The sequence below is a fragment of the Babesia bigemina genome (genome assembly GCF_000981445.1).
Source record: "Babesia bigemina genome assembly Bbig001, chromosome : V".
NCBI lineage: Eukaryota > Apicomplexa > Aconoidasida > Piroplasmida > Babesiidae > Babesia > Babesia bigemina.
The window spans coordinates 413,716-440,986 of record NC_027220.1 but is presented as its reverse complement, the minus strand read 5'-3'; the positions used below and the strand labels follow the sequence as shown (position 1 = coordinate 440,986).

Sequence of the window (27,271 nt, the reverse complement as noted above, 5' to 3'; positions counted from 1 at the left end):
GGTGTGTCATTCTATAGAGATGCGCAGTTTTTGCCTGTTTATATTGGCCATTTTCATCTCCGGTGTTGCGGCATTTCGCGCAGGCGACCGCCGCACCCGGGTTGCCAATGCGCCCTTGACGCCGAGGCGTGATGAACAGCTGTCGCTTTTCAAGTCCGATAAAGGCTACATCCTCGAGCGGATATCCGATTCACTGAACTATATATCTGATACAGTAAACAACAGGATCCCAGGGGGCGTTGCAACCGTTATTACTGTGCCTGTGGTAACGGCTGCAGCGGCAATTGCTATACAGAGTGAGTTTGCGAGGATACATTTCGGCCTTCCATGTACACACGCGCTATACAATGAGTTTGCGATATAAATGATTCATGAATTGGAGAGGAAGACAGCGGATTCCCATCTCTTACGTGTATATACTACGTATGTCATCCCGGTTATGTGTGTACGCTCGGAGAGCCGCCTGGAACAGATGCTGTATATACAGCTTCAAATACATAATCTGCGTGACTTCTGTTGACGCTGTGAAATACGTTTTGCATGTGTGAGTTCAGTAACGACATTATACGCACATTGTTACACCTTTGAGTTTTACGCTCGTGCGTTACTGGTCAATTAATACACTTTCAGATTACCTCGGGCCAGACAAGTCCAAGGCGGCAAAACCAACGCTTAACCGTTACCAGTGCAGCGGCTGTGGTTTCACCATATTTCCCGCCAAGAATCGCGAAGAAAGATTTTTCTCTTCGGTGAGCAATACCGTGTGCCATGCACAGCGTGCAGAACTTCACGTGCCCAAATTGTGGCGCACCGAAACATAAATTCGTGGAACGAAATTAACCGGAGCACATGGTGCACGGTTCGTTGGAGTTAGGGTCGGTGCGCAATCTGCATACCGGGAATCCAGCAATTTCATCAACCGACACCGCCGACCCGTCCGTAGTAGAAACAACCTCTGCCATTTTGGACCGCGGGCCCTGGTTGGCAGCCTTGGCCATTTGACTCAGATTCGTGTCAACAGTGAACTTAATGGCATCAGTAGCCGGTTGCGTGCGCAGGTAGTAAACACCAGTTTTCAATCCTTTCTTCCACCCGTAGAAGTGCATGCTGGTGAGCTTACCGAACGTCGGCTGCTCGATGTATATGTTAAGCGATTGCGACTGGTCGATGAAAATACCGCGGTCCGCCGCCATGTCGATAATGTTCTTTTGCTTGATCTCCCAAACTGTCTTGTATAGGTCTTTGATGTGTTGCGGTATACCCTCGATGTGTCTAAGAGAACCATTATAGGCGATCAATTTCTGTTTCATGTTTTCGTCCCAAAGCCCCAGATCCACTAAATCGCGCAGGAGATGGGGGTTAACGACGAAGAACTCGCCACTGAGCACCCGGCGATAGTAGATGTTACTTGTGTATGGCTCAAAAGATTCGTTGTTTCCAAGGATCTGTGATGTCGACGCAGTCGGCATAGGTGCGAGGAATAGCGAATTGCGCAATCCGTGTTTTGCCATGCGACGCTTAAGGTCGTCCCAATCCCACAATTTATTATCCACAGTAGCGCCCCAAAGGTCGAACTGGAGCTTGCCCTGTGATGCTGGAGAGCCTTGGTACGTCTCATATGGGCCATCGCGCTCCGCCAGCGAAATGGACTCATCCAGACAACCGTAGTAGATTGTTTCAAAAATGCGACGATTCAACTCTTTGGCCTCCTCAGACTCGAATGGGTACCGCATGAGCATGAACGTGTCGGCCAGACCCTGGACACCGACACCGATAGGTCGGTGGCGATGGTTGGACACCTTCGCCTCTGGTACCGGGTAGTAGTTCCTGTCAATGATTTTGTTGAGGTTGTACGTGATGACACGGGCTACCTCGTAGAGTTTCTTAAAGTCATAAGTCTTCGTTTCCTTGTTCACATACATAGGCAGCGCAATGGAAGCCAGATTGCACACCGCAACTTCATCCGGTGACGTGTACTGCACGATTTCACAGCAGAGATTTGAAGACTTGATGGTCCCAAGGTTTTGTTGGTTCGACTTCGCGTTGCAAGCATCTTTGTAGAGCATGAACGGAGTTCCTGTTTCGATCTGGCTCTGGAGTATGGCGAACCAGAGCGACTGGGCAGGGATAGTCTTACGACCCATGCCGGCCTTCTCGTACTTGGTATACAGCTCCTCGAACTCGTCTCCCCAGACCTCGTAAAGACCACGGCATTCATCCGGGCACATCAACGTCCAATCGCCGTTGGCTTCCACACGCTTCATGAAAAGATCAGGAATCCAGAGCGCATAAAACAGGTCACGTGCGCGAGTGTCCTCCGCGCCGTGATTCTTGCGCAAATCCAAAAAGTCCATGATATCAGCGTGCCACGGCTCCAGGTAAATGGCAAAAGAGCCCTTGCGCTTACCGCCACCTTGGTCTACGTAGCGCGCGGTTGCATTAAAAATACGCAACATGGGCACAATACCGTTGCTCTTACCGTTTGTGCCGCGAATGTAGGCGCCGCTGGCCCTGATTTTGTGGCACGACAGGCCGATGCCACCAGCGCACTTGCTGATGAAGGCACATTGTGTCAACGTGTCGAATATTCCAGACAGCGAATCATCCTTCATGTCCAGCAAGAAGCAACTAGACATTTGGGGCCTTTGAGTTCCAGAAAAGAAGAGCGTGGGAGTTGCGTGTGTGAAATATTTCTGGCTCATCAAGTGATACGTCTGGATGGTGCGTTCGAGATCGCCGCAGTGTATACCCGCCGAAACACGCATGAGCATGTGCTGTGGACGTTCAACAATTTTGTCGTCGATGCGCAGAAGGTAGGATCGTTCCAAAGTTTTCAGACCGAAGTAATCATATTGGAAGTCCCGTGTATAGTCGATTTCGGCGTTGATGCGATCGATGTTCTCCATGATGAAGTTGTATACCTCCTCGCTGATCAACGATGCATTGCTGTCGTATATGTACTTGTACTTGAACAGGGCGGTAACCACCTCACCGTAGTCATCCTTGGTGTTCTTGTGGAGGTTATCTACAACGATGCGTGCTGCCAGCTTGGAATAATCCGGGTGCATTGCGGCCATGTACGCACACGTCTGCGCCGCAAGTTCGTCGAGCTGTGATGTGCGGATTCCAGAATACATTCCATTGATGACGGTTTGTGTGACCCGCGGGGCGTCGACAAGGCTGTGAAGACCGAATGACAGCTTTCGAATGCGATTCAGAATGCGGTCAAATTGAACCTCTTCCCTTTCACCTTTACGGTTGATGACGTACATCACCTTAAGAGCGGCGTCAGCCTCCGAAGAGGCGACGCTCGTATCCGTCTGTTGCATCCCTCGTAAGATATGTGTAATCAGTGTAGTATACACAATCTATCTTCCTGCGATCCAAACGTAGGAAAGCGCCTATTGGCCTGAAGTAACCGATCAGGCTACTCCACGATGTCCAATCAGCACACAGTGAACACAGCACACAAAAATATGTATATCGTGCGCACAACAGCGTTGCAAACGCTTTTTAAAACATTTCACAATGGTCAGTTGTGTAATAAGTGCGTAGACATGCTAAAAAGCATGATGTGTAAGCCGGTCTAAGTGATTGTGGGTCACACTGGTGTAGGGTTGCCAGCCGACACACAGCCGCCCGCCTGCAGCGCCGCAGCTAGTATTTTCCACATCGGGGTGTATTACATTAAGTTGTGTACCGAAATGTTTACGTTTCCTCCGGGCAGAATCTGAACGCTTCCAGCCAACATAAGATGTTACACAGTTACAGTACCGCGATTCTGCCGATAACAGACTTGGCGTGACCACCCTTACTCACCTAAGTGCCCATGCAATTAAACAGTACGTGATGAGGGAGCACTAGGTGATCCGAGATTCAAAATTGCACGCCTCAAGTCTTGCTCGTGTGTGCACTGTGCGTCCGCGCTAGGCACTCATATTGCTTCCTCACGGCACACACGCCGTATATTCATGTTTAAACCTATGTCTCGTCGAAGAAGCATCGTGTCTGGACTGTTGAAACAGTTTTTTGGCTTGCCCAAAATAACGACATCGCTCGTGCCCGTTTCCTACGGTGGTCTTGGGTGTCAGGTGTAGCGATTTTTATATGGTGATTCTTAGCTATACAATGCCACTAATTTGTATGTTCACTAAAAACCGCGAATTTCGGTATACAACAACAATGGTTGTAAGGTAGGCCATATACGCTGTTATTTGTTGTTTATTGAGACTCGCCAACTGTCCCATGCAACCTCTAAGATTGAGATATGGGAGCTAGACTTTCTACGCGCTGCGGTCGGTCGCAGGTCAAAGACCGCAAGGTGTCGATTTTTGAGCTCCTCCTGCAACTCTCCAAGGTTGGGGTTACGAAGGATAGCGAGGACGAAGTAGGCCGCCTTTTCCAGCAATTATTCGACATACCTATCGAAGATATACCGTACGAGACGATTGAAGTTTATTTCCAAAACTTTGTGCTTCACAATCTGCTGAGCGCCAACCTGAGCCATGGCCAAATATGTCGATACTGGGAATGCTATGCAGCTCTGCTGGAATATATCGTCAAGCGTGAGTCAGTTGCGGCGGATGAGTACGACGCAGATCGCTCTGGCTCGGTAAGCTTGCAGAATGACTTCGAAATAACCATACAGACATCAACAAACACAACCACCTCACTAGGCAGCAATACAAAAAATGAAGTGTCAATTTTAAGAGCTTCACCTTTTACCCGAAATGGTGAAGGAAGAGACTATGAACCTAACTGCTCAAAGGATTCCGAATTCGAAACCCTTGCTGGTAAAGAGGAAACGCACAACCCTGTAGGAGGGTCTCCTTCAGCGGCGAACGGCATTTGCAACACATATGAGAGCCTGTTACGTGGCAAATGTGATGTAGTGCGTTGTTTAACGCCCTTCGTCATATCTAAGATCTTCATCAGGTGCCTAGTAGCTTCGGTGAACGCAGTAGAGCTCCTCTTTCACATGGAGTACCTCCCCTACTATTTGGAATGGAGCTCGCAAGCCATATTTAAATTGAACGCCCAAGATGTAACGGATATTTCGGTGACGAGTCAACGTCAAAACGTTGTACATGGCGATGACGATGCTGAAAATCTTTCAGGGCAAGACCAACCGCAACCCGGATTAGAAAAAGAAAATAGCAACCCCAGTGTGGAAGCTACTGCAGAAGAATGTAATTATATTGGCACTGCGGTTGAAGAGGAGGATGTTGATGGCACAAGCAGCGAGGTTGCGCCATGTCCGTGTCCCTCGACCGTCACCTCGTCGCAGATCTATGAAGAGAATTCTGAAATTATTCGGACCCTTAGATTGCGCATGAGCACGGAAAAGGAACCAATCAATGTTCCGGTGAATGTCGATGGGTCTTTGGAATCTATCAATAACGCCATTATGGAAGAAGCCCTTAATGCATGGTCCGACTGTACCACACACGCTTTACGCCGGGGATTCTGCTTTATAGATCACAGAATGCGCATATTCTCCCTAACGTGCGTCGTTGAATTGCTGAAACGTGCGCAAGGGGCTGCGGAATTCATGGCATTGCCATTTTGCAGTGTTGCTTATGGGGGATCAGGACGTGCGTCACACTTACAAAGGCTATTAGTTGCCTTACATGCCTACATTACAACGGATATAACGCCGTCGTCGACTTCGCATGCAACTTTTATTAAGGCATCGCAATCCATGGCAACCGATGTGTTGGTCATTTTGCTGTCTAGCATCGTTATGGCGCCGTACGTAAACACGTGCATTGACAAACGGAGAACGGCGGAAATTTCACCCATGTTTACATGTATAAAGAATGTTCCCAAGACTGTAAGGTCAGTAGCGCCATTCTATTACATTCATGTGGAGTGCGTACGTTCGCAACTTTTTGTAAACGTGCCGTCTGATCTGCCCCCCAATGCAATAGAACCCGTTGTTGATTATTTCTTGAAAAGGGACGCTCCTATGATATACGCATCTATGGATTCGCTTAGGGATGCAATTGGATCCAGGGGGGTGGAAGATATGGCATGGTGTTTGATCCGTCTTCTATCAACTTCACCGCAGAACGCATGGAAGAGGCACCTCAACGTGCTGCGTGACAACGTTACATTGTTAATGTTGATTATGATTGGTGCAGGCAAAGAATATGTGTTTTTAAGCAAAACCGAGGAAATGGCTGAGCGTTTTAAAACGTTTGAGTACAGTACCGGAACGTTAAGTCTCACTGGATCAAGCCACACTGATGAATTCATAGAAGAAACGGAAGCCAATATTTCCCAGCCGACGGCTATTCCTCATAAATCACTAAATAATATACATCATTCATTATTGTTCAGCGAACAATTGCCTCAGGGGTTGATGGTCGCCATGGCCAAGGCACTGGATAATTTAAGTCCGTCCATGACGTGTAGCAACGAACTCTGGCTCATACTCATCGATATGTTGTCGTGCGACAAAACTTTTGCTTTAACATTCTATCTGAAACCTGGGTCATTCATCAGGGAAGTTATGAGCACCATCAAGAAACATTCGGCTATGAAAAAGGAGGCCATCAGAGGCAAGACATCCGGACACGCCCATGAAAAGTGCCCACATCATTTGGTATCCAGATCCCCCCTTATCAGGACTTTGGTTAATATCCTGGTTCACTACATCATTCATAAAAAGGTATTGGTTTCATCAAATGACCCAAAATCAGACTCAGGAAAATTATGTTGATGAAACATACATAGACTCCGACAGTTTAATCGGCATGATAATTGCGGTCTTCGCATGGTAAGGCGTGTTCACGGTGCCAACAAGCAGTTGTAGGAACATCCAGACTCAAAAGGATCATCAACTCGTCAATTCTTTGCACCTGCTGGTCAACGAGCTAACTCCCACGCACTTAGTAATCAGCCGGTAGGTGTAATGCGCTAAACTGTCAAATTTCGTAAAGGTCAACTGCCGAAAATTTACTGAAGAATCTGCATCATTGGTTATCAGCTACTGGCGCAGCAATAAGCGCCATCCGCCAGGAGATGATACATGCAGATATTGCTCGTCAAAATACATTGGTAAGATGCGTTGTATAATCGATATGCACAATGCCAGATGCTCATTCAAATGGTGACAGCGGTCTTAAGTATAATTAAGGCAGCACTATCCCCGGAAACCTTGGACAAGAATATGACTCTTTTACACTGTATAGTCAACACGTGCACAATGCCCCCCATTGAGGATTTGCTATTCGACATCAAGGACTCCAAATTTGACGGTAGGTCCCGGCGTCCGTAAACTAATTGCTGCAGCCACCTCCAAGTTGCTCGGGCTAGAAGAAATGAGGCCGAAGACGATTGAGCTTCTGGAATTTTTATCTTTAATACTGAGAACGTTCATGGGATACAAATTGAACTCGATGTACGAACTTAACAATACAAAGGTGCGTCACGCAGATTTAAATATAACCCTATTGCAGGCTGGATACGGAAACCATTCCGTTACATTGGTTGTGTCCAACGTAATACGGGAGATATACGAATCCGACAACCAAACGAAATCGGCGCTTGCATTGGCAATTATTATGGATATTGAAGCACCGAGTCCACCCCCATCACCGCTAACGGACGTAATGCAGTACCATATGTCGCAGATTTGGATCGCGGCATACAGAAACCAAAGCCGACACACGCTGTGGCGTTACGATCTTGGCAAAACGTAATGCAGTATAAACAATCTCGAACGGGCAAATACCATGTCATGATTGTCAACGGTTTGTAATAATCATCAGAATGCATATGTAGAAATAGAGACGGCGAGTAACAGTGACTTTCGCGGCAACCCAGCTTATGAGAAACCACATAAATTATTACCCGATGCGTTTGACATATAACTTGTGTGCTTTATCGTCAGCAAGCAAAGATAATTGGTGCTGCTGGCCCATAAGATAAAACAGGTGATCGTCCCTGATTTGCGCTTTAATAAATGCCTGGAAAGCTTGAATTCACCCTGCTGTAAACGTACCTGGGTCAAATTCGTTATGCCGAGGTGATTCACCGAAGCGATCTTGTCTTTGAAGAAGGGGATGAATGCCTTGAAGAAATTCTCGTTTCTCAAACCTAAATACGCCACAGACCGAATACAGGACGTTAAATCGACCATTTCGAAACTGTATGCAGATATTACAATCACGATATAGCATCACCTGTGCACATTTTGGCAGATTGCAGTACACAACGACTCCAGCATCGACGGCGCAGCATTTCCACCTGGGGCGTCCTCCATTTCAGACAAGGGTTTGCGTAACCATGTGGGCGCATGAAACGCTGATTTGAAACATGTGCGCCCACGTCGATTTACTTTCTTGGTTACGTGACGCGTATATTTCACAAGGTCCTTTAGAAAAAGTGTCAGCTGGGCGTTACTGGCATGCCCGTCGACGTATGACTGCATGAACCTACAACAATGATATCGATATGTCATGCGACCCACCTTCGTGAAATGAACTCCACAACAGTGTCATCCACGGTCTTCCCGCATTGAGCAAGCAGTGTGATTGCGCTCCGAAGCTGAAAGCCATTGCAAAAATCGACGGATCGCCCACCTGCTCCACATCAAACTGGGCTAGAGATTGTGTTGTATAGCAGTGTTTGATCGCGCTGGAGAGCAATCTCACAAAGTACCTCTCGAGATGATGCAGATTTAGGTAAAGCATGGAATCCAAGATATAAATGATTTGACCATCACTGTACAACTGCTCCGTCAAACCTTTGAATGCGATCGATTCCGCTGTACCTTGCTGTCCGGCAACGTTTGAGTCTGTATTTATTCGCGGAAGTATTTCACATATAACGCCGCTGGGATGAGCTAACGCAGCTGACCCTAGACCTTCAACGTAATCGCTTCCCCTGGTAACACCTGCCATTGAATACTTTCCTATATCCTTCCCCTGAAATATTACGCGGAGTTCTTCGGCCACATGTGAATAGAACGTGATGTGACTGTGTTTGAGCAAAGCGTAGGCTCTGGCAAGCTTCGTTTTGTGGTATGCACTCAATTTCCCAATCGCAATATCGTTGTGAATCGCTCTACCTACAGTGGTGAGCACAGTGTCGTTCTTGATACCAAGTTTTCCTAGAAGGTACAACGTATCGACAAGCAGATGTGTTTCAGCCTCCCAAGAGCACTCGGCTAAGGGGTCGAAATCCGCTGGTGATAGTTGATTTTGTTGGCCAGTACGTAAAATATACTCAAGTAGGCCGTTTAATAATTCCAGCTGGCCCGGTACCAAGTCGTATATGTGTTTTTTAATCCACTTTGCAAAAAACGATGCAACGGCTGTCGATGACACATTTTCGTCACTGAGTGATCTAGCCAACTTCAATAAACCACGAATGTTCGTGTCTAGCCTACCAACGCTTGCAGCACCGGAAGCTTCGCGATTATGATTCGGAGGCGCTATGTTGTGTGTTGACTTTATGCGGTTTTCTAATCTAGACATGTAATCTAGCCAGAAAGGTTCGCCCAGTTGTTTGAAGCGCTTTAATTTGGCAACGATCTCTGCCTCTTCGTTCACATTCAACGGATTTTCCAGAAGAGTCTTTGCTATGTCCATAACTTCGTTTCGATGCTTTACAGCCGCATCTTGCGCCCCTAATCGAAGCAATTGGTCTAATTTGTTGTGCATTTTAGTGGCGGCATTTGTCTTCAATATTTTGGTCGAAGTGCCAGACGAAAGCCAGCGACAGCGCCACATTGTGGCTGGCAGTGACATTTTAAGGATGACAATCTGTGTATTGGCCAACGTTACGTGAGTGAGAAATGCATGCACCCGCTACCTCATTCCCCATCAATTTACAGCGTATTCGTCGATAATCTTGTCGACTAAGCCGTATTCAACAGCTTGTTGAGCACCCATATAACATCCGCGCTGTATAGTCTGCAATACATCATCCTCACCTTTTCCGCAACACCTAGCCAGCATACATATCATTTGCCTTCTCGCCTTCAATATTTCTTTCGAGTATATGCAGATGTCTGCAGCTGGCATGAGCTCTAAGGAAACCGCAGACTGGCGCAACGCCGTGAATGAATTTGGAAGTGCCAACCGTTTGCCCGGTGTGCCTGATGCCAAAATCAACGCAGCTGATCCGTACGCCTACAACAATTCGAACTTTCGAGGCAAATTTAAACCAACCTTGCCCAAGTTCACTGTTATTATGTCGCTCTTCACGTAACTGCACGCGAAGGTGTGGGATTTTTTGGTAACCAATACCTCATAACATCAACGATGTTAAGCGCGTATATATCGCAGCTGGATAATGGGTCTTCGTTTACCGGACTGTCGTCACTGTTGATGTATATTGTTATAGGCTTCTGTGATGCGTGGTCCAGATAAAGCAGTTGTGCTATCACCAGCTGCGCAACCTAAACATAATAGCGATGAGGTGTTTGCGTCTCACCTCAGCCTGTATTGGATATCCAATAAAGATGGTACGCTCATTCAATAGGGCCGAACTTATATCAGGCGGTTTGCTTCTCGGTACTGCAACAAGTGGAGCGTAAAGAAACGATTCACTTACTGGCATCTCGTTGAGTTCCTCTACGAACATTGACCGTGCTTGCTACGCTATGATGAGGTAACGACCTTAGTCCAGCAGCCAGGAAGGCAAACGAAGGCAAGCCATCCCTAATAGCGCCTACTGTAGACCTAATACAGCAATTGTTTACAGGGCGAGGCTCTCTAGAGCTAGAAATAGCATGAGGAAAATAGATATGTCTACTGTGGCTTATATTGACGGAAATGGCATTGTCATAAAGCAAACATAGTAAGAAGGCCGGCACCGTGCGCAGTATGGATAGGATTCTATTGACCATTTAAAAACGGGCCCTGCACATTATGTGTTGTTTAAATGTCTGGCGCAAAAGGTTTATAGTACAGTTGTGTGCTAACGCGGGGCAGGACTTTTTAAGGAAGACCATACAACGGTACACGCGCGCCTAAGCGCCGCGGCCTGTTCAAACATTGTACGAATTCGTAGTACGTATAATATTGATGTGTGCGCAATTTTTGGTTTGGAGCGCATTGGAAAAGGGGTTTGTAACCGGTATATGTATGCATGTGTGTCGAGAGTATAACCTATGATTGACACCACCACCTATGTGGGCTTGAGGCAACCCAACGCGCCTTCTTCGATCACTTTGTCCACAAAGGGTCGTGTTTCCCTTGCACAAACCGCCATCTCCTCGTCGGTCCTGTATTATTTGCGCTTAGTGAACAGTGGACATACCATAGCCTGTTAGTGGGTTTCTCCAGCTCGTCATAAATGGAATCCGGATTTTCCAAATCTTTCTCGTGTCTTGGGATTACGTGTGCGTGCACATGTGGTATTGTCTGGCCGGCTGCCTTCCCATCCTGTCAGAATTTATGGAAACGCGTTGCACACCTTAGCATCGGACAGTGTATCTGCTCAAAACAGGCGTACAATTATCATAAACGAGATGTATTACGCCGATAATACGGTTCGACATCAAAACCAACCAACGTTTCGATTTTGTGCAATGCCTACACACCCACCTGAATAACTATTGTACTGGCCGTGGCACCGTATTTTAATTCTAGAGCTTCAGCAGTGATCTGAACTAGAGCGCTGAAATCGGATAGCTCTTCGGCAGTCATATCCCGGTATCTCTACGAGAAGATGGGCGACAACGCATGACAGGTCGCGGCGATTGTAGACAGACACGTAGCACTGCGGAATAACCGCTACGCAACACACACCTTAACAACTCGCAACGGGGACACCAGCGTGTGCCCCGGCATGAACGGCCTTATGTTAACGAAGGCGTAGCTCAGTTCGGACTTGGCTAAGACCTGCGTGTACGGCAGCGTCAGCGAACCAAAAAGGAACGAAGCCTCTTCAGGAATGACGGAAGTAATGGTTGACAATATTCTAGAGTGATGTGTCGTCATTGTGATGGCGTATCCCACGAGACAGGACTGTGACTAGCAAGAGCGACGCAGGTATAATTGGACGGCTTCAGGCGACAAAACTCAGTTATAGCACTACCAAAAAACCTACTTTAATAGCTATTGGAAATGTACAAAAATATGGACTGTAAATAATGAATCGACTGCGATTTGTTGTGAGCAGCGGGGTTCCACGGATAAAGGGAATTATAAATGGGGTTTGACCAACGTCGCGCATCTCCAGAGGAGAAAACTGCTGCCATTTTCACTTTGTGCGGGCAGCATACGTATATCTAAAACATTAACATTATGCTACCGCGCTCTATATATGAGCCAATCGCAGAACTTAAAGGGGTCTTATCAGCACTTATAGACCCCTGAAAATCTGTGCATAATAAGCTTATGTTATCGTAGAACGGGATACGTAACTACAGCGTGTCGAATCATTATGCAACGCACTCCCTTCGTTGTTTCCTCCGGAAACCTAAATCGAGGTGCATAAGTCACCTCCATGCGACAACTAGTAGCGTCAACCGTGTTTTCGTTTAAGGAAGGTTGCCATTCAGCAGCAACATCAACGTGAGTAAAGGGCGCGACACATGGCAGAATAGGTCCGCAATTAATGCCAGCACATTTCCCCAAAATACGCTTATGTAAACGCCTCGTGTTTAAACATATCCATTCTGTGAATCCGTATTGAGAAAATGAGCTGTTATGCGCTTTTCTGGCAGCCGTAGGGCGCGTGGTCCGATGTGTGGATCTCCCCTGATGCTGCACCCATGCAACGGCTAGGCACGGAATTGACAGCCTAGCAATGTTATAACAAAGCACAGGGAACGTGCAAATTTCGAAATAGTTAATCCTGAATGGGATTCCGTGGGTCCCTTTATGAGCGGTCTCGAGGAGACGACGGCCGCGGTCGGTCACATAGACACCGCAGCAGGTCGCCGCACGAGGCAAAATCGCGACATTCACGAAGGCACGGTCGATCTAGATCGCCAAGCATAGATGGAAGACACCGCGATCGCCGTCGAAAACACTCCTTGCACTCGGACGTTTCCGGCGATGAAGAGGTATCCAAGAGGTACCGTTCTCGCTCACGTGACCATCACAAGGACCGGCGCAAGTCATCAGAGCGCAGGCATTCGAAGCGTGATGCTCGTGACGATGCAGATGCGGCGCTGCGAGATGGGCGGTCTGCGGAATCTACCAAATATCCCGCAGAGCAGGATGAGCGCACTCACTCGGATAGACAAACACAACACACAGTGGAAACTGCCACTGATGCCAGTGCTCAAAAGCAACTGCCTGACAAGGATGCAGCAAAGTTGGATCGTCTAGCTCGCTTTAAAAAGCTCGCAGAGGAGAAGAAATTACGTGCTTCCATGACCAATGGTGGCGGGGCAACCAAGATACTGTCGTTGAAACTTGGCGCAGCCAAATCTAAGAAAGTGGAAAACAATGCGCTTGAAAGTTTCTTCCAGGTGCAAACAGAAGCGCAGGGAAAGGAGGATGCGCAAGATAGCGCCGATGCGGGAGATGTTGATCCTCTGGACTTATACATGACGAACATACTCAAGGAGAGTGAGGAGGAGTTGAAACATGTGCAACTCGCACCCATATTGGACCCTAACTCAAGCATATCATCGGACGTGGGGAAATCCGTGACGTTGGAAGAAATTATGGCCATGTCCAACGAACCCGAAGCAGCAGGTGAAGACTGTGAAGAGGAGTTCCTCTCACAGCTGCGGCGCAAAACTAAGAGGGACTCAAAACAACACGACGGTGACGATGGTGTAATATCCAGCGATGACGAAAAACCCGAACGAACGCAGACTGTAGACTATTCCGAAATGTTCAAGGGCAGCACTCGAAGCAGAATTGAGATGCCCAAGGTAGACCATTCTACGATTGATTACCCTCCTTTCAAGAAGAATTTCTATGTGCAGATCTCAGCAATAACTGCGATGAAGGAACACGAAGTGGACGCTTTCAGGAAGGCAAATGGAAACATCAGGGTCCGGGGGAAGCAATGCCCAAGACCTATTTACAACTTCTCACAGTGCGGGCTGCCTGATCCAATACTAGCGCTTCTACAACATCGCAACTACGAGAAGCCGTTTCCTATTCAGATGCAATGCATACCTGCCCTCATGTGCGGGCGCGACGTCCTGGCAATAGCAGAAACCGGTTCGGGAAAGACACTAGCCTACTTGCTCCCTGCCATCAGGCATGTTCTATACCAGCCCAAGCTGAGAGAAAACGACGGTATGATTGTGCTTATTATTGCGCCTACAAGGGAACTTGCCAGCCAGATTGGGGCGGAGAGTTCGAAACTATCGAAACTTGTCGGATTGCGCACCAAGGCTGTTTACGGAGGAGCTCCAATAGGTGAACAACTCAATGCGCTAAAGAGAGGGGCGGAAATAGTCTGTGGAACACCGGGGAGGCTAATAGAGGTTCTCACCATCAGCAACGGAAAGGTCACCAACTTGAGGAGGGTCACCTTCGTAGTCATCGATGAGGCCGACCGCATGTTCGACCTGGGGTTCAGTCCGCAGATTAGCGCCATCATTGACAATGTACGACCGGACAGGCAAACCGCTCTGTTTTCAGCCACTTTCCCTCCAACCATCGAGGCTCTGGCGAAGAAAATCCTCACCAAGCCTCTGCAAGTAGTTGTTGGAGAGTCGGGAAAGAGTGCATCGCAAGTGGACCAGCACGTCATGGTGCTCCGGGAGAATCAGAAAATCTATGCGTTGCTCAAACTGCTAGGGGAGTGGCATGAGCACGGCAGCATCATAATTTTCGTCAATAGACAGGTAGACGCCGACAATATGTTTGCAGAACTTATAAAACATGGTTACGAGTGTGCCGTGTTACATGGAGGTCAGGACCAGACTGATAGGGAGTTCACGCTCCAAGACTTCAGAGACGGGACCAAGGGGATACTCATTGCAACATCTATCGCAGCAAGGGGGATCGACGTCAAGTCGGTCGTCCTAGTCATCAACTACGCAACACCGGATCACATCGAAGACTACGTCCACCGAGTGGGCAGAACTGGGCGAGCAGGCAACATCGGCACGAGCTACACGTTCATTACGCCTGAGGAAGGCGCGAAGTCGCACGATATCATTAAAGCACTTAAAGCGTCTAACCAAGAGGTGCCAATGGATCTCCAACATCTCGCTGAGGCACACTTAGCAACGTTGGACGGAAAACACAAGGTGCGCATCGGGGGCGGATTCGGTGGCCGTGGGTTCAAGTTTACGGACGCCGAGAAGTCACGGCAGCAGCAGGAGCGTCAATACGCATGTAAAGCTCTTGGTAAGTGCACAATGTCCTTGTGTTCTATGTGTATATTAGGTTTCAATAACGACATGGACGAAGAGGAGGAGGCAGCGTTGGCCGAAAATGCAACTGGTGGTATAGCAAATATCAAAACGGTAAGTCTAAATCTTTACCCTTCACATTTTTTTGTATCAGTCTTCCGGCGGATTGCAGTCTTCTTTGACACAAACACAACAGAAGGAAACTAACCCCTTCGACAAGCCCATAATCACGGTTTGTTTCACCTCTTTGCATTTCAAACCCTCTACAGCGCGAACCGGAACCCATGATTAAGGGTCTCACTTGTGCGGGATACATCGATGCCAACACTGGGTACGCGCATGACGAATTCGACATCAACTCGTTCCCGGAGTTGGTCAGGCATCGCATCACGAACAAGGAGGTGCTGTCGTATGTGATGGAGCAAGCAGGCGTTACGCTACAAGTAAAAGGCCGTTATATACCGGTTGAGACGGCTACGCGCAACTTGAACGTGCTGGGAGGCACCAAGGGATTGTATATAGAGATATCCGGCCCGAGCGTTGTGAGCGTCCAATCCGCATTGTGAGTCATTATTACCGCATTACACAGCAATTTGCAGGAGCGAATTGAGGAAGATCGTACAGTCAGCCGCGATACCGCAATATGGGCAGCCTGTGATGCAGAAGATGACCGGGAGGTACTCAGTACTATAGCCACACGGAGGAATGGGCTTTCGATTACTCTGTGAACGTTACACCAACACACCTCGACTAGTAGTATCATATCACACAAATTGGAAGTAATAATGTTGATAAATGGCTGATTGTCTACGCCGCGTAGCGGCGTTGCCGCGGCGGTCGTGTCTGATCATACTGCTGGGTGGGAGGCTTGGAGCTCACACATATGTCTTTTGTTAGTAGCCATGGGTGAATTAACATGAGTAGTGATGTGGATGGTGACCATGTCACCGAAAAACGGCCACAGGCAGCTCTGGTGGTTGCCCTTGGCCTCAACCATGCACTCTGCGTTACGAAATCTGTGGCATTAGGGGAGGCAAATGCATTTTCGACTGGACATGACACCGTCAAAGATGCCGAATTCAATCTGTATTCTTGGGGAAAAGGGAATTTCAACTGTATTGGACATGGACTCAATACCAACTTGGCAAAAACACCCAAAGCCGTACCTTTCTTCAAACAGAAAAACGTTTTGCAAGTGTCGTGCGGGGATTATCATTCTGCAGCTCTCGTGATGCCACATGGTGCAACGAGTGTCTCAGGCGGTACAGTATACACGTTCGGCCTAGGCACCGCGGGCCGGCTGGGATACGATATCGACGACCACGCACAGTCATCGCATAATCTACCATACAGCACAACATCCGATACAGAATCGGCATGGTGTACAGCGGAGCCGCAACCAGTCGGACTATCGGTGAACCTCAAGCACAATGTTATTTCGCTTGCATGCGGAGCCAACCATACACTGGTGACAACGGTGGATGGATCGCTGTTCTCCTGGGGTATGGGTTCATTCGGCGTCCTAGGTACAGGGGAAAGCCACAATAGCTACACCCCTGTCAGAGTGCGATTCCCATATGAAACATTCATGACAAGTTGTGCTGCTGGATGCCGTCACTCATTTGGCGTCGACGATGCGGGCAAACTGTGGGCATGGGGATATGGAGGTAACAGCAAAACACGCATTTAATAGCAACTCACAGGAAACGGCAGACTTGGAATAGGGAATACTAGGACGCAGTACACCCCCAAGATGGTCGGATCTCTAGATGAACACCAAGTGAAACAGGCCGCGTGTGGTGACACACATTCAGCGTGTATAGATAGCGACGGGAAAGTATATACGTGGGGATCTTCAAAAGGCGGTAAGCTTGGGCGCAGAACCTCGGTAGATGACGCGGTTATACCTACCTTGGTTGAGGCCCTTGGTGACACGAAAGTAGTTCAGGTATGCTACATATCTTTGTAGCTCACAAAATAACCAGGTGGCATGTGGTGCAGGCGTCACGTTGGCGCTAACTGAAGAAGGATGTATATATCAATGGGGGCATATGCTGGGTTGCATGTCGACGTCAGCCGATGTGCCAAAAATCGCACACGTTCCTCAGAAGGTCACGGAGGCCGGGTCGAAGAACGTATATATCGCAGCAGGCCCATATAGCTGTGCAGCCGTCAACGCTTATGGAGATATACTAACTTGGGGTGTCGGGAGCTGTTTCAGGTTGGGACACGGTAACGTATCTGACTTCCAACATCCCAAGTTCGTGGCCGAACTCAGGAGTAGGGTTTTCGTGGATCCTATATTAAAGCAACGGTCGCAAACGCAAGATGTACACAAATCTGAATCACCTCTCGAATTGAATGCCGCTAATGTGGCTGATGAAAGACGAATAAAACAGCTCTCAGTTGGCACGGCCCACGGGGCGTTGCTTACTTGTAACGGAACTGTGTACACTTGGGGAGCTTGTAAAGGGAGCGGATTTTCAGATGATACTGCAAACGCCGAGGTAAGAAACTTTTCAACATTACTAATGCAATTTATTCAGACGTACAACGAACCCAGGCCTCTAAACTATTTCAGCACAAAAATCAGAAGTATCGCATGCGGATCTAACCACACAATAGCGGTAACCATCGAAGGACTGGTCTTTTCGTGGGGACAAAATGACTCGGGACAGCTTGGATTAGGTTTGTCGTGATAACCAAAGCGCCATCACCACATGCAGGTGACCTCAGGCCCAGGGGCTTCCCGGAGCACGTGATATCCCTGGAATATGCTATAAAGGCATTTGCAGGGTTCAACAATAGCTGCTGTGTGACAACGGCGAAACACGACGGCTTCGAGAACGATGAAGTGGGCATGGCATGGGTGTTTGGTTCCTCGTCTGGAGGGAAGTTGGGACTTGGGGACGAATGCACGAATGCTGTTATAATGACGCCGCGCAAAATAACGTACATATCAGGCGTTTACAAGGTCGTGTTAGGTTCGCCGAATAATAAGTGCCATCAAATGTTGCAGGCAATACTCACTCGTTACTCCTGCAGCACGATGGGACGTTGTACTCGACTGGGTCGGGAGCGGATGGAAGGCTGGGAACTGGCGATACGGCGGGAGTGAATACATTTACCTGCGTAAAAAGCGGACTTAAGTTTATAGATATGGCTGTGGGCGCTTCTCACTCACTGGCCGTATCTATGGAACATGATCTTTACGGTTGGGGAAAGGGCGCCTACGTCAATGGAAGCGATGATACTCTTGTCGAGCCGACCTTGGTTGCCAATTTACCTAGCCAATCGGGAGTCGCCAAAGTTCATAGCGTGGCTGCATCATCGAATCATTCCTTCGTCATCACGGATCAAGGACACGTAGGTAAAAGCATCTGTTTGTTTATCTTAATCAGCTGATCGCTTGGGGAGATAACTCTTCAGGGCAATTAGGGGTCCCTGTTACGTCTAAAGATGTCGCATCAACGGGTTTCATTGAAAGACCATCCTTGGTGACAATCGAATCCCCCGTTCTGTCTATAGCAACGTCGCGGTCGTTCGCTGCGTGTACAACAGTGTAAGGTTACGCAAATCAGTTACATAGCATGCCACAGCAACGGAGATGCGTATGCCTGGGGTACATCATCTGATGGCCGCTTGGGAATCGGTGAAACGCGTGACAAGGTGACTTACAAACCCACAGCTGTAGGTTTAAACCGTTAACGCGCATAGCAATTCAGATTGCCACTATGAGTCTGGTCGGTGATATGTTGAACAGATTTGACAACATGACCACGAACAACGACCTGGTAAGTGCAAAGTGGACATTTAACAAGGCGCAGTCTGCGTTTGCGTTGACAGTAGAGTCGCTTATAAATGAATTGCATTTCACCGAGGACAAGAGTGTGGTGGATTGGAAAAGCCTCCAAATTATTTTGCAAAACGAAGAGCGCCTATGTTGGGAGTCGTCGTTGAAGTCATTCGAGGTTTGGTAACTCATACAGCACCGCTTACAAGCTGCAGGACGATCTTGTCAAGTGTTTGAAACACCATGTAGACTTTATACTCGAGCTGGACAGGTACCATGGTGAAATGAATGCCCAGCAGTCCAAACTGGAGGCAGCCATACAAGGGTTTATAGGCAACATTGGTCGCCCGCAATCCCGTCCGCCGAGTTTGTTTGACAGGCATTTTAAGGTGTACACGCAATTGATGCCGCAGATACAGCAGATTGTTCAAATAGTATTCCTACAACCCGCATATCTTGTTAGGCTCTGCCTATTCGGGAACGCAATCACAATGGTTGAAGATTTTGTTACTTGCGTAAGTGCATGCGCGTATAACCTCAAAACTGTGTAGCTTTATGCCAGTATGGACAAACCAAGGGTGCACATGCAATTCGTCGCCCTTTTGTTTACCCTGCTGCGTGAAGAGCTCCAACTGTGCTTCAAGCCACATGCGCCACTAAACGCTTCAAGTTCCCCGTTTGCACAAATGCTGAGGATATACGCAGCATCCAAAGTTATCTCTGCGCCTAACGCTCGCACATTCTATTCGTACGAGTTCAACGAGTCTTTTGCAACCTTCATGAAGCAGCACCGGTTAGTGCTACCATGTAAGGCGGCACCCAATAGCGAGGAGCTGAACAACTTCACCAAATTCCTGTTGCATCTGAACAAGATCCTTACAATTATCACAGTGCCAAGATATATTAAACTGGCGTTCAAGCGGATGCACAATATGGTCAAGTTCAATATCCCCTCGGGCTGGGCGCTTCCTAGCGTGCCTCTAGAAAACGTTTCCATCTACCCATTGATACCGGTATTCGTATACTCCGTGTTACAGCCATACTTCAGCAGCGCCGTAGATATGGCAGGTAAGATTCATTCCCTCCAATTGACCCGTTAATTGGTCGCAGCATCCCACGGATACAACCTCGATGATGAAGCAGTGGTGTCTAACTTCACGACTGCGTCGCAATTTTTTGATTACATTGCGAACCCTAGCCTTCGGATGGAACCTCATGCATCTCAGGAGGTCAATCGTATGACAATGGCGATGTATCGCAACGTTTCAAACATGCTATTGGAATACATCAAGACGTTATTGAGTGTTGAGGACACGTTCAACATTGACATAACAATGGAGACCTTCAAGTCCCAGTTCGAGCTTGAAAAAATAAGCATTGAATTGCCAGGATGGACGATCGCGCAATTCGTAAATTGTTGCGCAACCAAGATGAAATATCTCAACATTTCGGCACATGATACACTCTGCAAAATTTTGGACGGGATGATGCCGAAGGGAAACTACACGGCTATAAACAACGTGTTCGGCGAAGAAATTATCCAAAAGCTGAGATACCACAAGATAATAACCCCAGTGGAGATTGAGCAAAGATTTTTGATGCACGACAAGAATATGTCAATATGCAAGTTCTCAGGAGTGTTCCTCCCACAGAGGCTTGCATACCGCCAGACTACGTGCTCGGAGGACTGCATTAAACTCATGTCACTCATCATACGATATCGGCCCCTCGGCAAGTACGATCCACCGCGCACCATACAGAATGCCCTCACAGAGTTAAAGCCGATAGACATGGCTCCAGGCGGGTTTGACAAATTGGCCGTCGAGATGGATACACTGGCTGAACACTACATTAATATGGGCATGCCGAACCACGCCGCAGCTAGCCGGGCCAGATATGCATATGAGCAACTCATGAAACTTCACGACAGCGGTGTTACACCGTGCGAATTGGCTGAAACAATACTTAAAAAGGTTCTGGAGAGGCAAGAACAGCGTAACTATCTCTTACGCGTGTACAAAAGGCAGCGGGAAATTGAAGTATGCAAAATCAATTTTGAGGCTGCTTTTCGAGAGAGATGTCAGTACCTTGCGCGTTGTATCGAGCATGCCACGAAAACATACGTCGAACCGGCAATACTCAACGCTGCTTGTGTAAATAGGGTCTATTTACATAGTACCAAACTCGTGAAATCTCCACCAAAGTAGCAAATTGATTAGGATGCATCTGGTCTTCCATGCTGCAGCAACTGCGTGATGGTCTTTCAGTGTAGTAACCGCGCAGAGCGTTATGAGGCGTTTCCTATGTTTTTGTTCAACCCCGTTTCGGGATTATACCCTTGCACAAAGTTGACGTCAAAGGAACGCAGTGTGTTGGGACCGCTTGAAACATTCTTGACCTCTTGAAATGTCCAGATGGAAGGTTGTGTGCGTACGTTATACGCGTGATCAAATAGATCACGCTAATGAGGCATAAGTACCCGAGAAACCTGAACATAAGCCCCAGAAAAGCAATACGGAGTGGTGTTGCCAAATTTCAGCCCACAGACATCTCCACACAATACGGCCATCACGAGAAACCTTGCGCATAGAGAAATTATTTGACCATTGAATAGACGAACGTTCCCAAAACCGCAAAGATCATTCCAATATAACCCATTCCAGTGACCTTGTTCTTAAAGACAATGATGGATGAGGCTATGAGCAAAACACGTTTAGCAGTGTTTGCCACAGAGTAGGTTACTTGGTTGATTTGGCCCAGGCAATAAAATGCGCTATCATTCGACAAGAAGTAGAAGAAGCAAGATGCGAAACCATAGAAAAGGAGCCAAAGTTTTTCGCTTTGCGTCATATTTGCCGTTGCCTTGGTCCAGACTGGGATCCAGTGACGCGCTTCGAAGCCAACCAGGAAAGGAAGCGATATGAGCGAAGCAATCAAAGTCAATATCATGTAGATATTGTTTGCCGTAAGGTTTTCTCCAATGTCTGCTTTGTTCTTCAAAGTGACCTTGGCCAAAATGGAGCGCGTTGCTCCCGCGACGTTGGAGAGCATGGCGAACAAAAATGCTCCGATGCTGAAGTTCAGTTCCTTTATGGATGCCAACGCCACACCTCCAACAATTGGTATGAGAGCAAGGTACGCGTATACGTTCATGAATTCGTGGAGGCACAGCATGGACAAGATGACAGTGATCACTGGCTCGAGCGCCTTCACAACGTGAGTAAATGATATAGCTCCTAGACCCATAGAAATCACTGCGGACACGTGCACCAGGAAATGAAGAAACGACATGGGCAGAAAGGTGACGAAAAATTTGCGTACGTTGTCGAAGTTGGGTTTGTCTCGGATGTTGCACCCCCAAAACACGATCATGAAAAACCACCCAATTAGCAGTTGGAAGGCACTCAAGGTCCAAGGCAGCGGTAATTCGTTCAAAAACAGTTTGTTGAAGACCACATAACAAGCATTTTGCGCATACCACAAGACGAAACCGATGATAAGCCACCAATCCAGTCCCAGTATATACTCTATCCACGTTCGTTTAGTACGCTTTTCAGGAAATGCCGAAGCTGGAAGTGCACGTTCGTATTCCTCATCATGTAGGTTTGCGAACGCGACATCCGACGCGTCAACGTTCTTCTGATTGACTTCCATTTTTGAGACCTGAGTAACAACAACTTACCTACAAAGTAGGCATATGCAAGCTATTCGCCTTTTGAATACTTATATGGCATCCAAAACGCAAGATGTATTGGACAGAATCCGCACAAAATGCGATTAAGACAAAACAGAAGGCGAGCCTTCCACTCTCATACACTTTCTATAGACATGCAACTACAGCAGACACCAATTCACACAATGATTTGCACATCTGATATATTAATCAGCGCCTACAAATTTGACTAAATGGAGAAAGCTGTTGATGAAAGGAATAAAACACCGGCAAGAAACGACGCCTTCCTACTACGTGGAAGGTGCGACTACTAAAGAAGACCGTAGATGTCGCTGACTAGCAAAAATTCTAAGGCCAATTTTGAGGTATTTAAGAGACCGTAATAGTAAGTAAAGAAAGAATCGTGGAAGGCCACAGGCGCTAGCCGCTCACCATTGCCGATGGGGTCGTGCAGAATTTTCTGCGCTAAAACAGAATTATTTGGCTGCACATGGGCCGCATAGTGCAGCAATGCGAGACATCTTTGCGCAATTCCACGTCTACGCAACTTGTGGAGGCACATAATGTCAGTAATTAATAAAAATTATTCAAAGTCGCACACAAAAAATCAAACGCGGTGTCTTTCACTAAGTAGGACGCCTAATCCCGATGTACAGAGTTTAAGCGATCCTTTTCACTGCGTTAATTTGTAATTTTTATAGAAGATCGTCCGATATGCTCCAGAAATCTCTGAAGTCTTCAGATGGTTGGGGGCGACACTCGTCTCCCTCGTTCACACACAGGTGCAACTCATTTCGTTGAAACTAACCATCTAGCATATGATACGCTTCGTGATAGAAGCTAGGAATGGAAAGCACAGCCTACCATGTGCAGAAGAGGCGCGTATTGCATATAAAACGGGGCATGGCAATTCGCGGTAGCGCGCTCCGCAGACTCGACATTAATAAAACGCGCTACACAATACCGGAATTGTTTCCTCACACCTTCTGCTCGCTTGCAGTTTGATCTTCTTCACGATCGTTCACCTGCTCAGCCTCTTTAGGTTTGCGTGAGAAAACGCCCTGCTTGACCAAAGAGTACCAGAACGCACCCAAAACAGCCATGGCCATACCTACATAACCGAGCGGGGTAACTGTGTTCCTAAAGATGATGATGGACGCAACGATGACCAGCACGCGCTTTAAAGTGTTAGTCACAGAGTGCGTCACTTGATTCATCTGACCCAGGCAATAGAAAGCAAAATCGTTGTAGAGGTAGTAACATACGGCGGACGAAAATGCGTGAAACAATAACTCGGCCTGCTTACCGGCGCTCATTTCGGCTGTGTGGGTCAACCACACGGACTTCCACTTGTATGCCTCCGCTCCCAAAACGATAGGAATAGACAGCACACCGGATATCACCGTAAGTATCATGTATATGTTACTGGGCGTCAAGTTCTCTCCGATGTCAATTTTGTTATCCATAGTCACCTTTGCAAAAATGGACCGCAGTGAACTCCCGACGTTAGATAGCAATGCGAACAAAAATGCTCCGATGCTGAAGTCCAACTCCTTCACAGATGCCAATGACACACCTGCAACAACTGGGACGAGAGCTAGGTACGTGAATACACTATGGAATTCGCGTAAGATTATCATAGAGAGGATAGCAGTGGTCACAGGCTCCGCCGATTTGATAACCTGCGTGAAAGACACCGCTCCTAGACCCATCGAAATCACCGCGCCGTAGTGAACCAACAAATGGCACAGGCCAATAGGGATAAATACCTGCATCGCCTTCTTTAGGTTGGTGATAATTGGCGCAGGTCTCAATTTAAGACCGACCACGATCAAAGCGAAAATCGAACTCAGAATCATCTGCACCCCGCTCAATGTCACATGCAGCGGTATGGCATTTAAAAAGATCTTCTGCTGTACAACGTATACACAATTGAGTGTATACCACATACAAACGCCGAACACCAGCCGCCAGTTAAAACTACGCAAAGCGCATATCAGCTTATCGTGGTCCTCTAACCAAGCCTTCCATTTAGAGGTTTCAGGTGATTGCTGACCTTCAGTAGTATCCACTACAACGATCTTTGCATTATCCGCGGGTGAATCTGACATCTTGGTGACAATGACTTAACAGTATCCAATCACGTAAGCGGCCGAACTTCACGGCAGCAATCAATAGATGTGTACCCAAATGAAGAAAGAATGCGTCTTCTCTAAGCGTTTCGTATGCGATACGCAATCATTAAAAGTTTTTTGATTAGTTTAAGGTTCAACAACGGCAAGTGTCTATATACAACTGCTTTTGGATTAAGTGCGGGGAACACACTTAGATTCCAATATGCGCAATCTTCAAATAATCCCACACACCGTATAAATATTGTGGGAACCGATTAAACAGCAAAGTACCGTATAGAGAATCTGCAAGTGTGAGAGGGGAAACGACACTCAACCCAACTGCTATCACCCCAAAACGTCAGGAGCCACAGAAATGCAAAATTCTAAAAGAAAGCAATGTGTTGGCGCCGATTTATGTGCTTAAGAATAGAAGACACGCGGTTGAGGCGCCAAATACTGTTACACACAACGTCAACCATGGGCAGCCGATGATATAATTTTTCAACCAAATAGCGATAAATGTTTGACGTGACATGACTTCAGTAGGCTTTGACACTTGCAATCATGCCGAAATGGCATTGGGACGCAACATTTTGTGGAATCGCCGCGACCACGTGTACGCTACACACACGAGCACATTATAGCGAATGTCAACATGCGGCGTATTAGAGTGTGCTATTAAGTACCCTGGCGGCGCCGATGATATACCAGATACTGGACTTCTCTTTTCTACGACAACGCGTTGCTGCCGACGCGCAGGGAGGCTGCGAAGGTAAACCGCTGTCACCTCATTCCACGATGCACAAAAGCTCTGTTTGGCTAGCCAGTACAACAAACAAGCCACAATAGCTGCGCCCATGCCCACGTTTCCCATAACTTCAGCGTGATTTTTAAAGGTGATTATAGACACCGCAATCACTGCTATATGTGTCATGGTATTGAGCACACATTGTGTAACTTGATTCATAAGTTCCAGGCAGTAGAACTCACAGTAATTGTACACGTAATACATCAAGCCACAGTCTATGAACCGGACAATAACGTAAGCCTTCTGGCTCTCCATGTCCTAATGAGGTATCTGAGTGGTTGCATTTAGCCAATCATATTAAGCTAACATCTTTTGAGTGCGATGGTGTGCTAGGTTACGTGCTATATGAATGCTTCTAGTATCTCTCACTCTGATGTCATTAGATAATATACGCGTGCCTTTTCTTATCACGGCAATCTAACGTATCATTTCATTTTTTAATAAATGTCATGCCTGTATAATCCGTATATCCACTAAATTTCTAGTTGAAGCGAAAAGTTCAGTGCTATCACTCAGTGTGATGAATAGAATATACACCAGTAAGGCCGTAGTAGTCAGTACGGGTAAACATGATCAAGTTGCGACAACATTGAAAACACGATTGCTCATTCTTGCGTACATGGATGCTGTGTGTTTCGCGTCCCTAATGTAAACCGTTAGTCCAACCAGCTAGTTTGCGTGTGCTAGCTGGAATCCGGCAGTCGCGCCCGGTGAACTAACAATCGGTGACAAGCTCGACAACGATATGCTACATACCATATAAGCGATGGAAGTTGTCTTCGATCCGAATCTTAGGTTACTAATGTCGATGGTAGGCCCTGAACCAGATGAAGGTATTGTACCCGATGTTGCTCGTGGAGGGTCAAAATATCATGATTAACAGGAGCGAGTGATTCAATACGGTGTTCTACATCAGCGTATATGTATGAGTCGTATATATTATCTCCGTGCATCAATTCTGTATTGGATGCAACTGATGATAGTGGCCTCACGATGCCCATGTGATACGCCTGCACCTTTAACAGTAACGTGGGCAACCGTCTGGTCTACATAAACCCCAACATCATCTACGGTATGTTGAATTCAACTGTGTAGCTCGTATTTTTGGAATGTGCAATAGATGTGGGTATACTCGTGAACTTACTCGCTGATGTACTAATGTATCTAGAGGGAGAGTGGACATCGAACGAAACATTGTTGGATATGGGGAATAAATGTTGACGTTTCTGCTCCCGCTGTTGGACATTCAGCATCATTGTTAGCATAGGCGTCTGCAATATTCCAACTATTGTGGCGGTCTTCTACCGATATGTCTAGTATGAGCCGTCTTCACGTTTTATATTTATGATCTGAAGACTGCACGCAATACGCTTGCGCAGTCATATATGGCAATCCGAGGTATACATCATCATGATCAGATGCACGACTGATATCCAAAATGACTTGCTTTGGCATGCAGTCGATGTAAGACACCGAACTGTTGCGCTACTCGCTGCCAGCCATTACTCTTCGATTACACCAGTTTCAGATGGCTCACAACGCATACGAATGGCGCAATTTTGTGGCGGTGATCCGCCATGAGAAATGTATTTAT

General features: G+C 47.3%; 12 protein-coding genes across 12 annotated transcripts; 5 read left to right on the top strand and 7 right to left on the bottom strand.

Annotated features, from left to right (window-relative positions):
- Window positions 1-19: 19 nt before the first annotated feature.
- BBBOND_0405850 (hypothetical protein, conserved) lies at window positions 20-840 on the top strand (the record flags this gene model as incomplete). Its single annotated transcript, XM_012914833.1, has 3 exons — window positions 20-296; window positions 631-749; window positions 784-840. The coding sequence occupies 3 exons, from the start codon at window positions 20-22 to the stop codon at window positions 838-840; spliced, it is 453 nt and encodes a 150-aa protein (XP_012770287.1).
- On the bottom strand, window positions 837-3,329 carry BBBOND_0405840 (ribonucleoside-diphosphate reductase large chain, putative; the record flags this gene model as incomplete). The annotated part of the gene is made up of 1 exon (XM_012914832.1): window positions 837-3,329. The coding sequence occupies one exon, from the start codon at window positions 3,327-3,329 to the stop codon at window positions 837-839; it is 2,493 nt and encodes an 830-aa protein (XP_012770286.1).
- A 938-nt stretch (window positions 3,330-4,267) lies between these two features.
- Window positions 4,268-6,724, top strand: BBBOND_0405830 (hypothetical protein, conserved; the record flags this gene model as incomplete). The annotated part of the gene is made up of 1 exon (XM_012914831.1): window positions 4,268-6,724. The coding sequence occupies one exon, from the start codon at window positions 4,268-4,270 to the stop codon at window positions 6,722-6,724; it is 2,457 nt and encodes an 818-aa protein (XP_012770285.1).
- Window positions 6,725-6,758: 34 nt separating this feature from the next.
- On the top strand, window positions 6,759-7,706 carry BBBOND_0405820 (hypothetical protein, conserved; the record flags this gene model as incomplete). Its single annotated transcript, XM_012914830.1, has 5 exons — window positions 6,759-6,781; window positions 6,818-6,907; window positions 6,945-7,062; window positions 7,100-7,262; window positions 7,297-7,706. 5 exons carry the CDS (start codon window positions 6,759-6,761, stop codon window positions 7,704-7,706), a joined length of 804 nt encoding a protein of 267 aa, XP_012770284.1.
- A 147-nt stretch (window positions 7,707-7,853) lies between these two features.
- Window positions 7,854-9,740, bottom strand: BBBOND_0405810 (hypothetical protein, conserved; the record flags this gene model as incomplete). The annotated part of the gene is made up of 5 exons (XM_012914829.1): window positions 7,854-7,973; window positions 8,009-8,153; window positions 8,190-8,441; window positions 8,477-8,553; window positions 8,589-9,740. The coding sequence occupies 5 exons, from the start codon at window positions 9,738-9,740 to the stop codon at window positions 7,854-7,856; spliced, it is 1,746 nt and encodes a 581-aa protein (XP_012770283.1).
- A 93-nt stretch (window positions 9,741-9,833) lies between these two features.
- Window positions 9,834-10,596, bottom strand: BBBOND_0405800 (-ATP-dependent Clp protease proteolytic subunit-related protein 1, chloroplastic; the record flags this gene model as incomplete). The annotated part of the gene is made up of 4 exons (XM_012914828.1): window positions 9,834-10,142; window positions 10,182-10,221; window positions 10,260-10,402; window positions 10,447-10,596. The coding sequence occupies 4 exons, from the start codon at window positions 10,594-10,596 to the stop codon at window positions 9,834-9,836; spliced, it is 642 nt and encodes a 213-aa protein (XP_012770282.1).
- A 546-nt stretch (window positions 10,597-11,142) lies between these two features.
- Window positions 11,143-11,957, bottom strand: BBBOND_0405790 (bis(5'-adenosyl)-triphosphatase, putative; the record flags this gene model as incomplete). Its single annotated transcript, XM_012914827.1, has 4 exons — window positions 11,143-11,239; window positions 11,275-11,399; window positions 11,562-11,675; window positions 11,766-11,957. 4 exons carry the CDS (start codon window positions 11,955-11,957, stop codon window positions 11,143-11,145), a joined length of 528 nt encoding a protein of 175 aa, XP_012770281.1.
- An 863-nt stretch (window positions 11,958-12,820) lies between these two features.
- Window positions 12,821-15,982, top strand: BBBOND_0405780 (DEAD/DEAH box helicase and helicase conserved C-terminal domain containing protein, putative; the record flags this gene model as incomplete). The annotated part of the gene is made up of 5 exons (XM_012914826.1): window positions 12,821-15,284; window positions 15,324-15,403; window positions 15,444-15,521; window positions 15,559-15,851; window positions 15,889-15,982. The coding sequence occupies 5 exons, from the start codon at window positions 12,821-12,823 to the stop codon at window positions 15,980-15,982; spliced, it is 3,009 nt and encodes a 1,002-aa protein (XP_012770280.1).
- A 223-nt stretch (window positions 15,983-16,205) lies between these two features.
- Window positions 16,206-21,289, top strand: BBBOND_0405770 (regulator of chromosome condensation (RCC1), domain containing protein, putative; the record flags this gene model as incomplete). Its single annotated transcript, XM_012914825.1, has 13 exons — window positions 16,206-16,956; window positions 16,993-17,237; window positions 17,275-17,796; window positions 17,836-17,977; window positions 18,016-18,273; window positions 18,309-18,655; window positions 18,691-18,851; window positions 18,889-18,979; window positions 19,015-19,083; window positions 19,117-19,260; window positions 19,298-19,597; window positions 19,634-20,150; window positions 20,193-21,289. The coding sequence occupies 13 exons, from the start codon at window positions 16,206-16,208 to the stop codon at window positions 21,287-21,289; spliced, it is 4,644 nt and encodes a 1,547-aa protein (XP_012770279.1).
- Window positions 21,290-21,677: 388 nt separating this feature from the next.
- BBBOND_0405760 (triose or hexose phosphate/phosphate translocator, putative) lies at window positions 21,678-22,736 on the bottom strand (the record flags this gene model as incomplete). Its single annotated transcript, XM_012914824.1, has 1 exon — window positions 21,678-22,736. One exon carries the CDS (start codon window positions 22,734-22,736, stop codon window positions 21,678-21,680), a length of 1,059 nt encoding a protein of 352 aa, XP_012770278.1.
- Window positions 22,737-23,732: 996 nt separating this feature from the next.
- BBBOND_0405750 (triose phosphate/phosphate translocator, putative) lies at window positions 23,733-24,866 on the bottom strand (the record flags this gene model as incomplete). Its single annotated transcript, XM_012914823.1, has 1 exon — window positions 23,733-24,866. One exon carries the CDS (start codon window positions 24,864-24,866, stop codon window positions 23,733-23,735), a length of 1,134 nt encoding a protein of 377 aa, XP_012770277.1.
- A 565-nt stretch (window positions 24,867-25,431) lies between these two features.
- BBBOND_0405740 (hypothetical protein) lies at window positions 25,432-25,932 on the bottom strand (the record flags this gene model as incomplete). The annotated part of the gene is made up of 1 exon (XM_012914822.1): window positions 25,432-25,932. One exon carries the CDS (start codon window positions 25,930-25,932, stop codon window positions 25,432-25,434), a length of 501 nt encoding a protein of 166 aa, XP_012770276.1.
- Window positions 25,933-27,271: the final 1,339 nt, after the last annotated feature.